At 52.0% G+C, this 15,597-nt stretch overlaps 1 protein-coding gene across 2 annotated transcripts in view; it reads left to right on the top strand.

The window, feature by feature from the left end:
* Positions 1 to 15,597, top strand: part of PGBD5 (piggyBac transposable element derived 5) — a 107,418-nt gene that overhangs the window by 76,391 nt on the left and 15,430 nt on the right. For both annotated transcript variants that reach the window (XM_042908875.1, XM_042908876.1), the window contains exon 3: positions 5,276 to 5,410. In XM_042908875.1, coding sequence (XP_042764809.1) covers positions 5,276 to 5,410 — 135 coding nt within the window. The remainder of the gene's footprint in view (positions 1 to 5,275; positions 5,411 to 15,597) is intronic.

The following is a 15,597-nucleotide window of genomic DNA, read 5'->3' on the forward strand; positions in this document are numbered from 1 at the left end:
ACCGCTGAGAGCCCGGGGACAACGTTCGCTTTATTCTTGCCCCCACGTCTGTTCTTTGTTTCCGGGTTGGCGAGGCCGAGAGAAAGAAGAGAGTCCCAAGATAAGTCTTCCTTTGGGGAAGGGCTCCTTGGTCGTGTTGGAGGGTTTTTTCCCCTCTCTCCTTTTTTCTTTTTTAACATATCCTTTGTGTTTGATTTTCGTGTTTACCTTTGTGTTTGTGAGGTTGTGTCTTCTTTTGGCTTACCGTCTTGGTATCCAGTGCCTTTTGTGTTGGTCAGGGTCCCAGCAGGAAACGAGTCCTGTGTTCTAGAAGGGCAGTTGAGGACGACCGGATGCGGGGGACTGTGGATGGCGTGTGGTCAGGGTGCAGGGACGTGACAGGACTGGTAACAGCAGTGGGAAACTGGTATCAGCCGAGGGCCGAGGAGAGGGTGTGGGCCTCGGAGCCCAGAGGTGAGGGCACGGGCAGGCAGGGGGCCTCCTCCTTCTCTCGCTCAGGCCTCCAGGTTGGCCAAACAAACCCAACGCCGGGAACAGAGGCCTGGATGGTGTGTGGTTTATAAGAGGGGTGGAAAGGCGTAGGAGGGGTGGAAAGTGGGTCTTGGGGGCAAACAGAACACCCAGTACACTCCGCCCAAAGGACAGGAACCCGAGGCAGAGGGAACGTCCCAGGGCCCTCGGATCCGTTTTCCCGTTGGCTGATAATCAGATGGCATTTTCCTCTCCTTCTGCCTTCTCCTGACTGTGGGCACCGTTGAGTCAGCTCTGTGCCCGTAGGCACGAGAGAGTCAGGCGAGGGGGATGAAATCATGAACTGCAGCGTGTGACTGATTTTGAACATGATTAGGTCTTCCTGTTAGCTGGGGGCTCCTACAAGTCCTTGTACCCCCTTCCTTTGCAGAGAAGCAGCTGGACCCTGCGTGCCCTGGAAAGCGCTGGCCTTGCTGTGTGGGGCGGGACCTTCCGTCCCATGGGCCTGCCGGGGTGAGGGGCGTCTTCCCCTGACCTCCAGCATCGGCCACAGTATGCTTGGCTCCCACACTGCTTCTCTTCTCAGCAATGCATCTGCCTCCTGGAGAGGCTTCCTGTCCTCCTTGACTGAAGAAGCTAGAATTTCTTTTTTTTTTTAAAAACTTGTATTTAAGTCCCCCTTAGTTGACATCTAGCATAATAATGGTTTCAGGAGTAGAATTTAGCAATTCATCCCTTACATATAGCACCCAGTGCACATCCCAGCAAGTGCCCTCCCTAATGCCCATCCCCCATTTGCCCCCCCACCCCACCCCCGCCCCCTGCCGGCCTGCCAGCAGCCCTCAGTTTGTTCTCTGTATCTTATGGTTTGTCTCCCTCTCGGTTTTTATCTTATTTTTCCTTCCACTTCCTATGTCCATCTGTTTGTTTCTTAAATTCCACATATGAGCGAAATCATATGGTTATTTGTCTTTCTCTGACTGACTTATTTCACTTAGCACAATACACTCTGCTTCCATCCACGTTGCTGCAAATGGCAGGCTTTCATTCTTTTTGATCGCCGAGTAATACTCCACTGTATATATTTACCACATTCTTCATGCATCCGTCGATGGACATCTGGGCTCTTTCCATACTTTGGCTATTGTCGATAGCGCAGCCGTAAACATGGGGGTGAGTGCATGCGCCCCTTTGAATCAGCAGTTTGTACCCTTTGCATAAACAGTCGTGCAATCGCTGGGTCATAGGGTAGCTCTATTTTTAGTTTTCGGAGGGACCTCCACGCTGTTTTCCAGAGTGGCCGCCCCAGCTTGCATCGCCACCGACCACGCAAAAGAGAGCCTCTTTCTCCGCATCCTCGCCAACATCTGTGGTTGCCTGAGTTGTTCATGCTAGCCTTTCTGACGGGTGTCAGGTGGTATCTCACTGAGGTTCGGATTTGCATTTCCCTGGTGATGAGTGATGCTGAGCATCTTTCCATGTGTCTGTTAGCCATCTGGATGTCCGAAGACGCTAGAAACCGTAAAGGTGTCCTGGTTTTCCAGCTTTTCTGCTCCATGAAAAGTCCCTGCATGGGCTCTGGAACGGTCATTTGGATGGAAGGTGATGGCCCAGTGAGTTTGGCCATCTGGCACCCCAGAGCCTCAGGGCCCCTCTGAAGGGTCTACACGCTGCCTGCTGAGGGCGGTTGGAACAGTTCTCCAGCACGTGTGGGTGGTTCGGCTCCTGGCTGCCAAGCGTCCCTTCCACGTCCTGCTCCCTCACACATACTCTGCCCCCGACACGCACCCTCTGCCCCGCCATCTCTGGAGCCTTTCCCTTCCAGCAAATTGCGACCCTCCAGGATGAGTTGAAGCTTTCGCAGAGCCTTCAGAAAGCTGACGGCTCTCAGTCTACCGGTAACCCACGCAGCCACAAGTCGCGCGCACGTCTGTCCGCACGCGTGTGTATACCCGAGTGCCAAACAGAGAGATGCGTCATGTCCTCAAAAGTGGGGACAGGTTCCGTAGGAGGATATTTTCAGGGAGGGATTATACAAGTAAATAAATGGATGCTTTGCCTTTCCTCTCCCCTAACCGACTGCCACGCCCCAAAATGAGCTTGTCATGCACAGAAGGGGACTCAGGAAGTACACTTGGGGAGCGGAGAGATGCTGGCCGGTGGGCAGCCCGGCGGAGAGAGAAGTGGTTTTCCGGCATGGGTAGTTTTCACGCAGAGGTTGCTTTGGTGAGGCATGCGATGAAATACCAACGCGCCCCTGAGTTTAGGTAAACGCACACAGACTGGAGGTACGCTGGCTTTCTGAAGATGAGGGAGGGAGGGCAGTTTTCTGTACTGTGGCTTCGGAGGGGGTGAGTAGGACACGCTTCTCCAGTAGGCCTGATGGCGCAGGGAATACGCGGGCAGCGAAAGGACTCCTTTCTGCCCTTTTCCCCTTTCCCCCTCTGCTCAAATGGAGCACCACGGTGGTGGGGGAGGGGGTGTCCATTTTGCTACAGTGGCTCCAAATGGGGTTTCGAGTATTCTATGAGCCCACAGAGTCAGCAAGGCGTGAGGGCCCGTGGCCGGCAGCCTCTTCAGCCCTCCCGTTCATAAGCGTAAGACGGGCAGGGCCAGGTGTAACGTCCACATGCGTCCAACAACAGAAAAACTGAAGGGGGCCACACTGAACCCTTCCAGTCTGTTGCTGTTTTAAATGGAATTCTAGGTAGCACTGATGGGAGGTTGAGAGGATAGCGTCCACATCGCAGTCGCTAAGTATTGTCCTCCAGTCTGCCCTTGTCAGACCGTGTTCTGACGTCACCTGGGAACTTGTCGGCAACGCAGAAACTCCGGCCCTGCCCCAAACCCGCTAAATCAGAATTCACCCGTCGGTAGGATCCCGGGTAACTAGTTTGTTCACTAAAGGTCCCAAAGCACCGGTGGAGAACGAGTTGGTACACTTTTTCTGCCAGTGGCCAGACAGTCGGTACGTTAGACTGTGCGAGCCATACGGTCCCGATGCATCTTGTCGTTTTGGCGTTGGAGTCCAGGAGCAGCCGTGGACAATATGTGAGTGAGTGAGCATGGCAGGTCCCAGTAAAACTTCAGTTACAACAGGTGGTGGGCCAGACTCCAGCGTAGTCTACTGGCCCCTCATCTAGGGCGCTGGGGAGGGTTCTTGGAATCCCGTCGCTTCCCACAGTCTTCATTTCGATGAAATTCAGCCACACCCCCCAATTCACAGTTGAGCTTGACCTTGGACTTGGCGGAGACGTGTAGCAGATTCCTAAATTGAGCCAAAAGTCTCCTCCCAAAAGCTTTGGCTTTTAAAGACGCAAAACTTTGAGCACTCCTTGGAGCCTGTTTTTGTTATCCCATTTCTTTCTACCTTAGAGTCTTGTCATTGAACGCATCGTAATAAGCATGTCATAAAGAAATAGAGATAGGTGAAATAAGTGTGAACATCGCCTCGGGAATCCCGCGTCTGGAAGGACGTGACGATGTGGAGGAGAGCCAGAGGCTGGGTGTCGGCCACAAGGCCACAGGCGTCAGATTCACGTCAGGGGCGGATTTTAAAGAGAGATTGTTCGGCCCGGGATACGAGGAGGTTGTGGGCCAACATGAGCACGGTCTGGAATACCTGCAGAAATAGTGTGTGTTTTCTTTTGTTTCTCACAGGGACAGAAGGCAGATCAATAGGCTCAGATAGAATGTAGGTAAATTTTGAGTCCGTGAGGGAAAGAACTTTTTAGCGGTTGGGGCTGCCCAGCAGGGGAGAGGTGTTCCCTGAAGACAGGTGGGCATGTCTAGCTAGAGGTCAGGGCCCCTGCTGGAGATCCCTCCACCAAGTGAGAGTTTGCCCTGGGGACCTTCGGCCACTAATAATAATAATTATTATTATTATAATTATAATATATAATTATATAATTATAATTATATATTATAATTATATATTATAACTATATATATTATATAATTATTATTATATATTATATATTATATATATATAATTATTATTGTAATAAGATGATTATAAATGTATTTAACATATATAAGTATAGAGATTAAATGTGTATCTTATAAATATATAAAATAAAAATTAAGTTACTGTTTATTTTTTTTTATTTTTATTTAAAAAAAAAGTTTTTTGGGGGGCACCTAGGTGGCTCAGTGGGTTAAGTGTCCCACTTCAGCCCAGGTCTTGATCTGACAGTTCAGGGGTTCGAGCCCCACGTCGGGCTCTGTGCTGACAGCTCGGAGCCTGCTTCGGATTCCCTGTCTCCCTCTCTCTCTGCCCCTCCCCCCACTCACGCGCGCGCTCTCTCTCTCTCTCTCAAAAATAAGATAAAAAAAATTTTTTTTAAGTTTTTTTTTTTTTAATGTTTATGTATTTTTGAGAGAGAGAGAGGGAGACACAGAATCCGAAGCAGGCTCCAGGCTCCGAGCTGTCAGCACAGAACCCGGTGCGGGGCTCGAACTCACGGCCTGTGAGATCATGACCTGAGCTGAATGCAGACACTTAACCGACTGAGCCACCCAGGTGCCCCTTCAGTTACTTTTTCAAATTTCCATTTACTAAATACCTACTATATGTCAGGGCCTGTGCTAAGTGCCTTGCCTACGGCTTCTTACTTAGTTCTCCCCAAATCGCTGGCGTAAATATTGAAACTGCTACCCTTTTATAGATGAGGAGACCCAGGATCAGAAAGGAAACGTGACTTAGCCAAGGTCACACAGCTGGTCAAAGGCAGAGACTAGGATTGAGCCCAAATCTGATGACCCCCCCCCGAGCTCAGCTTCTCTGCTCCCTCGTTCCTGGCAGGTGCTACACGAACCCCTGATTGACGAGGACCCTGTGTTCATCGCCACGTGCACAGAGCGGGAACTGCGAAAGAGGAAAAAGCGGAAATTCAGCCTCTGGGTCAGGCAGTGTTCTTCCACCGGCTTCATCATCCAGGTGAGCCCCAGGCTGGGCCCAGGGAGGCCAAGGGAAGACGGTTCTCGCAGTGATGAGCCGGCTCACTCCCCCTCCTCGTGGGCCTTCCCCAGAATCTCCAGCGGGGCTGCTCCCCCCTCACTGGGGCGGCCGGCACCTCCCTGCCCGCCCTTTCTGTCCTATCCGGCCCTTCTGGTTCGGTTAACAGCAGCAAACACTGATCAAGGCTCGGGCCCTGACAGCGTCGGCCAGAGACTTCACCAAAAGAGTGGGGCACACGAGGTGACCGCCGTCTCTCTCCGGAACCCACCGTGTGGTGGTCCCGGAAGCCCCCTCCCGCCCCCGACCTGCCAGGTGTCTGTCCTACTGCCCTGTATTGAGGAAGCCTTCTTCACAGGCCACCAACAGCCAGCTGCTTAAATTACGCTTGGTCAGGAGCGCGGGCGGCCCTTCGAGCCGGCATTGCCACCTGCTCCCTGGCTCTGCCGTGGTCCAGGCAGGTGCTGACACGGGTTTCAGAAGCGGTGGCCGAGCTCCGCCACAGGGGAGGTGTGAGGTGTTCGCCTGCCGGGATCGGCCAGGGTGCGGACTGCACAAAAGGAGGAGGTGGGGGCTGGCGAACACCGGATGTGGCACCCGAGGGACAGATCCCGGCTCCTGCTGGTTTCTCCGGCCACGCTGTTCGGGATACCTTCTCCCAGCTGTCAGGCCCGCCGGCCCTGCGGTCACAGCTGACCCCGCCTCGCTGCCCCTGCCTGGCTGCCGCCCCAGGCCCCAGGCACAGGGGTCTTGCCCTCCCTTCTCCCCCTGAGCCAGAGGAGGATTCATGGGAAGATTCAGTTGAGCATCCCTTTGTCCCAGCAGGGAAAGTGCATGTGCTTCAGGCAAACATATCTGCTCAGAGGGACCATCCTAGTCTCCCTGCGGGCTCGGGGGACCCTCAGCTCAGCCTGGGGCTGGGATCTCCAGCTGGACCCCAGACCCGAGTGGGCTTGAGCACAGGCTTCGGGCAGTTGCCAGAATGGACCTGTCCCACAGCAGGATTTACTCTGGATGTGCAGCCTGGGCCCTCTGTCCCTACACAGCCTCTGGTGGCCCGTGCCACCTCAGTAGTGTCCTTTGCAGTGAGGCTCCCTGGGGACAGGGGAGAGAGGTTCACTCTGTGCAACCCCTCCTCGGGAACATTCAGTTCTTTGAATAGATACTTCCCGAGAACCTGTTACCTGCAGCACTGGGCCCAGCGCTGGGACGTGGAGGCCCAGTCCTGCCTTCTCAGAGATCTGGCACATTCGGCACTGTGTCTCCAAGCTCATGACGCTCCCCCTGGGCAGCTTGGCCCCAGTCCCCAGCCGCTGGGTCTGTGGAGCCCCAGTTACAGCCGAGTGATCAGGATAGTGGCTGTGCTTCGTAATCCTCGGCCCCACTGCCGTCTGTCTGCATTCCAGGTGGAAGCGGCACTTTCCGGCACTTTCCGGCACTTGTACAGTTCCCAGGGCGGTCTGTCGTCAGCTCTGCAGGGTGCGAGGTGCCAGGGGTGGGGGGAGTGCCCACTCTACCTCACTCCCTTCCTGACTCCGGCCTTTCTGGTTTTACCCCTGGACATCAGCAGGGCTCAGAGGTCGTGATGATTCGTTTTATGTGTCCGTTTGGCCAGGCCACAGTACGGAGATATGTGGCCCAACACTATTCTTGATGTTTCTGTGAAGGTGTGTTTCGGATGAGATTAACAGATGGGTAGACTCTTGAGTAAAGTAGATAACTCTCTGTCAGGGGTGGGCCTCATCTAATCAGTCAAAGGCCTTAACGTGGGGGTGGGGGGGTGGGGAACCTGACCTACATTAAAGAAGAGGGAAATCTGCCAGAAAAGTGCCTTTGGATTTGACCTGCAACTTTTTCCTGGGTCTTCTGGCTCACCAGCCTTTTCTACTGGACTTACCGTGCCTCTCTAATCATGTGAGCCAATTCCTTAAAATAAATACCCATCTCTCTTAATAGAGAGAAGTGATACACACACACACACACGCGTGCACACACACACACACACACACCCCTACCTCCAACTGGTTCTACTGCCGAGGGTTTTCCTGCAGTCCCCCTGGCGTAGAGGTGAACGTTCTAGTCGGAGAGACAGATGCATTAAAACCACTCGTAAATACAGCGTGACAGGTGCAGCATTAGAAATGTGCGTACAGGGGCGCCTGGGTGGCGCAGTCGGTTAAGCGTCCGACTTCAGCCAGGTCACGATCTCACGGTCCGTGAGTTCGAGCCCCGCGTCAGGCTCTGGGCTGATGGCTCGGAGCCTGGAGCCTGTTTCCGATTCTGTATCTCCCTCTCTCTCTGTCCCTCCCCCGTTCATGCTCTGTCTCTCTCTGTCCCAAAAATAAATAAACGTTGAAAAAAAAAAAAATTTAAAAAAAAAAAAAAAAAAAAAAAAAAAAAAAGAAATGTGCGTACAACGTTATGGGGCCACGGCAGGGCACCTGGGGGCCAGGAGAGGCTCCCCGAGGCGGACAGAGCAGGGCGTGTGATGTGCCCGCGCAGAAGGCAGCGGGTAGAAGGGCTGGGGCAGGAGCCAATGTCACTCACCGCAGGCCCGGCGCTGAGGGGCGCCCGCTGAGCCTAATACGACACTCTGAGCAGTACACGTGGGAAGACCCAGGCTCCCAGACAGTAAGTCGTTTGTCCCAAGACCCAAGGCTGAGAGGCTGTGGGCTGGCGGTCCCCCCGCACTGTGGCCTGTCTGGAGCCCGCGTCCTGCTCCCCAGGGCCCTCTGAGGAAGGGAGGAAGAGAGAACAGCCCGGCGCGGGGCGTTCTCTTCCCTCACATACGGGTGTCTAAATGGAAAGGATTTCCACGACTCCCCTTTCGAGCGCCCATTTCATCTCGGCAGTGGACACCCGTCGAGGCTAAGGGAGGCCCGTTTTCTCCCTCGCGAGCCCGCACCCCGGCACGTACTCCAGCAGTCTTGTGGAGGATCCGGAGGCTTTTCGACTCCAGGTTTCAAGAGCAGTGGAAGGAGCAGGCAGGGATCGTTTATAAAGCGAGATCCCGAAAATCCTGACACATAGCTGCCCCTGGGGTCCCAGACACATTGTAACCACATGAGACCGCAGCGAATGCCTTCTTTTTTCGGTACAGCCACCGCCGTTTCCAGGCTAGAGGCTTATGGGGCGCTCCAGGGTGTATACTCTGTGTCCCGTGTCGCAGGCTGGCCAAGAACTGTCCCCAGCCCCAACACGCCCTCTAGCCGAGGCCGTTTGCAGAGGGTCTCTCAGAAAGGGCTCCAGCCAAGGGGACGGGCCCCACTTACCCTTCGTGTGCACCCTCCCTGTGAGTGGGGGAGACTGAGGAGATTCATACAGACGATGAGACTTCCAGTTTCAGGGGACAGTCAGTCCTGTCATTGAGAGGTTGGAATTCCTTAGTCTGAGACATTAAGTTAGCTCCTCTTGGAAGCCTTGTGGCCTTTCTGTGGGGTCAGAAGGAGACTGTCCGTGCAGAGTGTTGTTCTGTCTACTCCGTCAGAAGGATTGGGAATCCAATGGGAAAAAAACTGGCCAACGCTTCAGTTAATGTTATAGTGACCCGTGAGATTCTTTGAGGAAAGCAAGGGTCTACTAATTTAAAAAAAAAAAAAAAAATGGTAGGGGCGCCTGGGTGGCTCAGTCGGCTGAGCGTCCGGCTTCGGCTCAGGTCATGAACTCACGGTTTGTGAGTTCGAGCCCCGCGTCGGGCTCTGTGCTGACAGCTCGGAGCCTGGAGCCTGTTTCGGATTCTGTGTCTCTCTCTGCTCCTCCCCTGCTCATGCTCTGTCTCTGTCTCTCAAAATAAACAAACAAACATTAAAAAAAAAAATTTAAAAAAATGGTATAGTCAAAAACAGATTTCTCTTATTTGAATGTGTCGATCTAGCCACCTGCCTCTGTGGTGTGAGACTTGGGGTTCCCCGTAAGGATGTTGGCAGGCAGGAGAGCCCCAAGAAGGGGGTGGCAGGGCACCAAATGCCTGCCGAGTGCGCTGTCCGTGAGCTTCAAGGGACACAGGGATGCTCTGCCCAAAGTGGAGAGGCCAGACCGTCCCCAGGGGGTCGAATGACTGCCGTGTTGAGCAGGGACAGAGCCGTTCTAAATGACAAGCCGCAGTCTCCTGCTGACTGAACTAACATTCACTGGAGGTGGACGGGCTTCAGAAGCCAGAATTCAAGATAGAATCTCCCAGATGAAAGGACCCCTGGTTCCCACCCCCTGTATGTCTCTGAACGTGTCCAGGCAGCGCCCCGATGCGCGTCGGTGAGGGGTACTCGGAAGGAGGTCCTCTACCCTGTGTTGTTGGACCAGCTGATCTGAAAGTGTCTCTCCTCCCTTCAGCCCGATGTGTGGATTCACGACGATGGCCACCTCAGGGCTTCCGGAAAGGGTACTTTGCTTCGGTGCCAGGCTCTCTGCCCAGGCCCTTTACCGGCTTTACTCGCTTTCTCTTCACCGCATCCTTACGACACAGGCAGTGTTCCTGCCCCTTCCACGGTGAGGAACTGAGGCACAGGGAGGGAAGCTACCTCGCCCAAGGGGTCAGCCATAAAGCGCCAGACCTGGGATTAAACCCGGCCTTTCTGGCCCCAGACCCCACCTTCTTAACCACCAGGCGGCCTGGGGGAATTTTCTCACGTGAGACAAAAACCTCGCATCTCTTCTCTTACCCAGCTTGCTTGTTGTTTCATTGATGGTTTTAGCATCAACTGTCCCCCATCTCCCTTAGTTTGAGACCTACTTTTCATGTGGAAAGGACTTGAGGAACTTGCAGGAAGGGGTGTCTCTTCTTATTTGGTTTTTAGTCTTTTAACAGGATTCGCTCGAAATGCCAGGATCCGAGTGGGATTAATTAACCAGAGTGGATTTTGCTTCTGGAGTCAAAAACCGGACAGCACAGGGCCCTCGTCCATCTGTTTCCTTGTGCGCGCTGGGGACCCGCTCTTCCGTCCTGGCCACCTTGGAGGTGGTTATGTCACAGGGTGGAATTGGCTGGGGTGCGAGACATCTGTCACATCATCTCTGAGTGTCCTTGAGCAAGTGGCTGAGAATCATCTCCTCCTCAGTCTTCCTGAGTGGGGTTACTTTGCCCTGCCCTCCTCACCGTGTAGGGGTTCAGAGGTGACAGTAAATATCCAGTGGCCCTGTACGTGCATCAGGCACTGACTGGACCAGACTGAACCCTGGCTTTCTCCGCAAGGAGCTTAGACTCTACAACCACACGGAAGTGAACGGGTGCAAAGACCCACAGGATGCTAGCCCCTGCCCGCAAGCCTCCCCAAGATTTGTGCTTTGGAATGAAACAAAAGCGAGTTTCTTGCAAGGGTCAGTTGTGCTGAAGGCGCACAGTTAGAGAAGAACCACCTTGGCGCACGGGCCTTTCCCAGCCGCAGTCGAGGTAAGAGGCCACGTGAGAGGAAATTGGTAGCACAAGGCGGCAATAAGGGGGCGGGTGGCAGACTTTGCTGGAAAATAACCGGGCTGAACAAACCGAGGGTGGCATAAGGCAGCACCGTCCAGTCGGACTTTCCATGACAGCAGCTACCAGCCCACGTGACTGTTGAGAACTTGAAATGCGACCGGTGTGACTGAGGAATTGCATTTTTCATTTTACTTAATTTTGGTTAAATAAAACCAGCCACACGTGCCTAGGGGGCGTAGAGCGCGCGCATAGAGCTTTGCTATTTAAAAAAAAAAAAAAAAGATTTTTACATACACAGCTTTCATCACAGGCAGTGGCCTTTTGCGAGGTACATAGCGTATTATTATCCTTACAAATGAGGAAACCAAGGCTCAGTGCAATTAAGTTACTGGCCCCAAACCACACAAGCCAGTAAACGGCAGAGCCCCAGCCCATCAAACCCAGCACCGATGCCTTTACCGTCTCCTTGCAGTAGGCCCCGTTCCTCCCCTGGTAAGGGAATATCACTTCAATTTTACGGACACCAGTGGCTGTCCCCTGTCCAACCCCCGGGGTGTCCCACATCTCCATAAGCTCATTCTGCATAATTTCAGCCAGTGCACACCATGCCCTCCCGCACTGCTCCCCCCACCCCCGACCCCATGAGGGGTCCACCCTCCACCCTCTCCAAGCACAGCTTGTCAACTGGAGGTTCGAGCAAAGGATCACAGACCCTGATCCTGAGTGACTTGCCAGTCCCCGGAGATGCCCTGCTCCTACAGATACGCCACGGCAACAGGGGAAGCCTGATTCTCTTCCGTTCTGGAAAAGAAGTAGGGCCAGGGATCAAGACCAGCAGAGATGAACCAGGTTCTCCCCGAGACGGGGAGAGTGCCAGAACCCCAGTGACAGCTTCGTGGGGGCGTCGTAATGAGCTCTGAACCATCCGTTGTCATAGCTGTCACCGGTGTGCTGAGAAGGTGCGGTGGGGGTGGGGCAGGAGAGCTGGGCCCCCCTGCTCCAGGTCTTGAGGCCTTTCAGAAGCAGGCTGAGACAGTTACGTGTTATGTGTGTCCCCCAAGGTGGTTTCCTAAGGCCCTTTCCGTTGTGGTGACAGCATGAAACACGCCACGTTAGCAGTCGCATCCCGGGGCAAAGCGTCCTGCCGTGAATTGACCGATTTTCTTTTCTTTTCTTCCTGTATATATCTGAAAGTTAGTTAGTTAGTTAGTTAGTTAGTTAGTTAGTTTCTTGCTCCTAGGAGCAAGAAAAACTTTTGTTAGGAGGAAATGAAAAGCTTGGCAATGAAAACATAACAGTTTTCTGCCCTAAAGACCTTTGTCAGACAAGCTCGTGGCTCAGATAGTAAAGCGTCTGCAGCAAATTCACATTCCCAGGGGCGGGCAGTGCCCTGTGCTCTCCGTGCTGCTGGGACTATTTCAGTGTAATGATGCTGTCTCCACATGTGTCCAGGGAGAGACGGGACCCCTTGGGAGCCACACCAGCCTGCAATTACACACCTAAATGAAGGCTGTTTCCTCCGGCGCTGCCTCTCGGAGGCTCTTACGGAAAGTGCCCGGCACAGTGTAGGAGTGGATGTGTGGGTCTCCAGCGATGCTGCCTTTCTCAGATTACTGATCTTTAGGGCAGGCTCGCAGATCCGGACACAATCCATGCGTGTGTCTTCAGCCGTCACAGCAGTGGCAGAGTTGGGATGAGATTCCATTGGAGGCTCTGGGGTTTTTTCATAGAATCACCGATTTATTCGTTCAGCTAAGGAGTCTGAATTGATTATCTCTGACCCGCTGAAGTAATTCAGTCCAAGCAAACCCAGGCCAGTGGGATACTGGACCAGAGGGCCCGTCGGACAAGCAGCACCTGCCAGGCTGGGCCCTTCCTCTCTTGGCCAGGTTTTAACTGCCCAGCTGACAGTTCCTTCTAAATTGTGCCCCTTGAACCTGTTGGGATGAGCACCGGGTGTTGTATGGAAACCGATTTGGCAATAAATTTCATATTAAAAAATAAATAAATTGTGCCCCTTGACTGGGACTTTCGAAGTTACATTTTTTATGTTACTTATTTAAATGTAGATCCTAGTATATAATCAGTTTTTTTTTTTTTTAATGTTTGTTTGTTTTTGAGAGATGGAGACAGTGCATGAGCGGGGGAGGGGTAGAGATAGAGAGGGAGACACAGAATCCGGAGCAGGCTCCAGGCTCTGAGCTGTCAGCACAGAGCCCGATGTGGGGCTTGAACCCACGGGCCGCGCGATCATGACCTGAGCCGAAGTCGGACGCTCAACCGGCCACCCAGGTGCCCCTGTAATCACTTTAAAAGTAAGCTCATGCTGGGGGGTGTGGGGGGATAGATATGGTGGAGGGAGATTAAGAGGTACAAACTTCCGGGCACCTGGGTGGCTCAATCGGTTAAGCGTCCGACTCTTGGTTTCGGCTCAGGTCAGGATCTCCTAGTTCGTGAGTTCGAGTCCCGCATAGTTCGTGAGTTCGAGTCCCGCATCGGACTCTGTGCTGAGAGTGGACAGCCTGCTTGGGACTCTCCCCCTTTCTCTGCACTTCCCCCACTTGTGCTCACACTTTCTCTCTCTCTCTCAAAGTAAACTAAAAAAAAAAAAAAAAGGTACAAACTTCCAGTTATAAAATAAGTAAGTCATGGGGATGAAAAAGTACAGCATAGGAATATAGTCAGTAATCGTGTAATAATTTTGGATGGTAACACGTGGTGGTTACCCTTCTCGTGATGATCAGTATACCTAAAACTAATACCTGTATAATGTCAACAGCCACTAACTTAGATCTGGGTTGTCTTGGGGAACAAATCCTGCGAGTTCCAAATGCACCTGTGCGTGAGTGAGCCCAACAGGGAAGTTCTTCTGTAGTTATATTTCGTCTGTTTGTGATGAAATTATAGTTTAGCATCCCAAAACGTAAACATTTCAAAATGTCTGTGATACCAACGTATAGAGATAGCCACTTGAGGATACAGCCAATATATTTATATAAACACACACGCACCCCATTTTATAATGTAGATACTTAATTAGAAGGGTATCGTGGACCTTTTTACTATGTTATTAAATAATTTTTGGAGATCATGATTTTAAAAGACATTGCACTGGATTCCACAATACCGACAGGTAGTAATTTTAATCAGCCTCCTTTTCGTGTAATTAGGTTGTTGCTAATTTTTTTGCCGTTATAAAAAATATTCTGGGGCGCCTGGGTGGCTCAGTCAGTTGAGCGTCCGACTTTGGCTCAGGTCATGATCTCACGGCTCATGGGTTCGAGCCCCATGTCGGGCTTTGAGCTGACGGCTCAGAGCCTGGAGCCTGTTTCAGATTCTGTGTCTCCTTCTCTCTCTCTGCACCCCCCTCACACTCGGCCTATCTCTCAAAAATAAATAAACATCAAAAAAAAAATTCTGAGATACATGGTTATATGTGTGTGTGTGTGTGTGTGTGTATACACACACACATATATGTAAATGTATACACACACACGTATATATATATGTATATATATACATACATATACGTATATATATAGGCAGGCCCTTGGGTACATTTCTGATTGTTACATTAGATCTAATCTGCATTTCTGATTGTTGTGTTAGATTTAATCTCTAAAAGTGGAACCTATCAGTAAAATAGCAGGTTTTTACTGGTTTTTACTTCGGCTCACATTTTTCGTTCGTGCTACAGAATCACCCTGCAAAAAGATTGTACCAGCTTAACATTGCCAGTGGTGACGAGTGGTCTGTCACCAGTAACGGGGGGTTTGAATGTAAGGAAGATGGTGTATTGTTGGTCCACACGTTGTATGTTGAGATCAGTCTGTCTTCCAGGGAATAAAGCCAACATCATCTCCACTCTGCTGGTCTTTTTTTTTTTTTTAATGTTTATTTTGAGAGAGAGAACAAGCGAGCAAGGGAGGTGCAGAGAGAGAGGGGGAGAGAGAGAGAGAGATTGAGAATGCCAAGCAGGTTCCACGCTGTCCGTGCAGAGCCTGATGCGGGGCTCGAACCCATGAACCATAAGATCATGACCTGAGCCAAAACCGAGGCAGACACTTGACTAACTGAGCCACCCAGGCGCCCCTCCATTCTGCTGGTCTTAATAACATAGGCCAGCACTCCATCTATCAGCTACGGTGTCGGAGGTCTTGGGAGCCTTAGAAATGATGCTTTTGTTTTTTGTTTTTTGTTTTTAGAAATGCTGCTTTTGAAGTTAATATGTGGGTAGTAGGCACAACTCTTAAGACGCTCAAGAGATTCCCGCCCCTGGTATGCACATACCTTCTCCACTCAAACACTAGTCCAGGCATTGCCGAGGGAGTTTTGATTTTGTGGGTATAATTATGGTCCCAAATCAGTTGATCTGAAAAAGGCAATTATCCTGGTGGGTCTGACATAATTAGGTGAGCCTTTTATTTTTTTTTTTTTTTATTTTTTTTTTTTCAACATTTTTTATTTATTTTTGGGACAGAGAGAGACAGAGCATGAACGGGGGAGGGGCAGAGAGAGAGGGAGACACAGAATCGGAAACAGGCTCCAGGCTCCGAGCCATCAGCCCAGAGCCTGACGCGGGGCTCGAACTCACGGACCGCGAGATCGTGACCTGGCTGAAGTCGGACGCTTAACCGACTGCGCCACCCAGGCGCCCCTAGGTGAGCCTTTTAAAGGAAACGGCCTCTTCCCAGCGAAGAGATTTTTGCAGGGAGGGATTCATCCCGAGGGAGGGTTTGCAAGGCAGGCTTTGAAGGTG

This window comes from Panthera leo, chromosome D2, assembly GCF_018350215.1.
Source record: "Panthera leo isolate Ple1 chromosome D2, P.leo_Ple1_pat1.1, whole genome shotgun sequence".
NCBI classification, from domain to species: Eukaryota; Metazoa; Chordata; class Mammalia; order Carnivora; family Felidae; genus Panthera; species Panthera leo.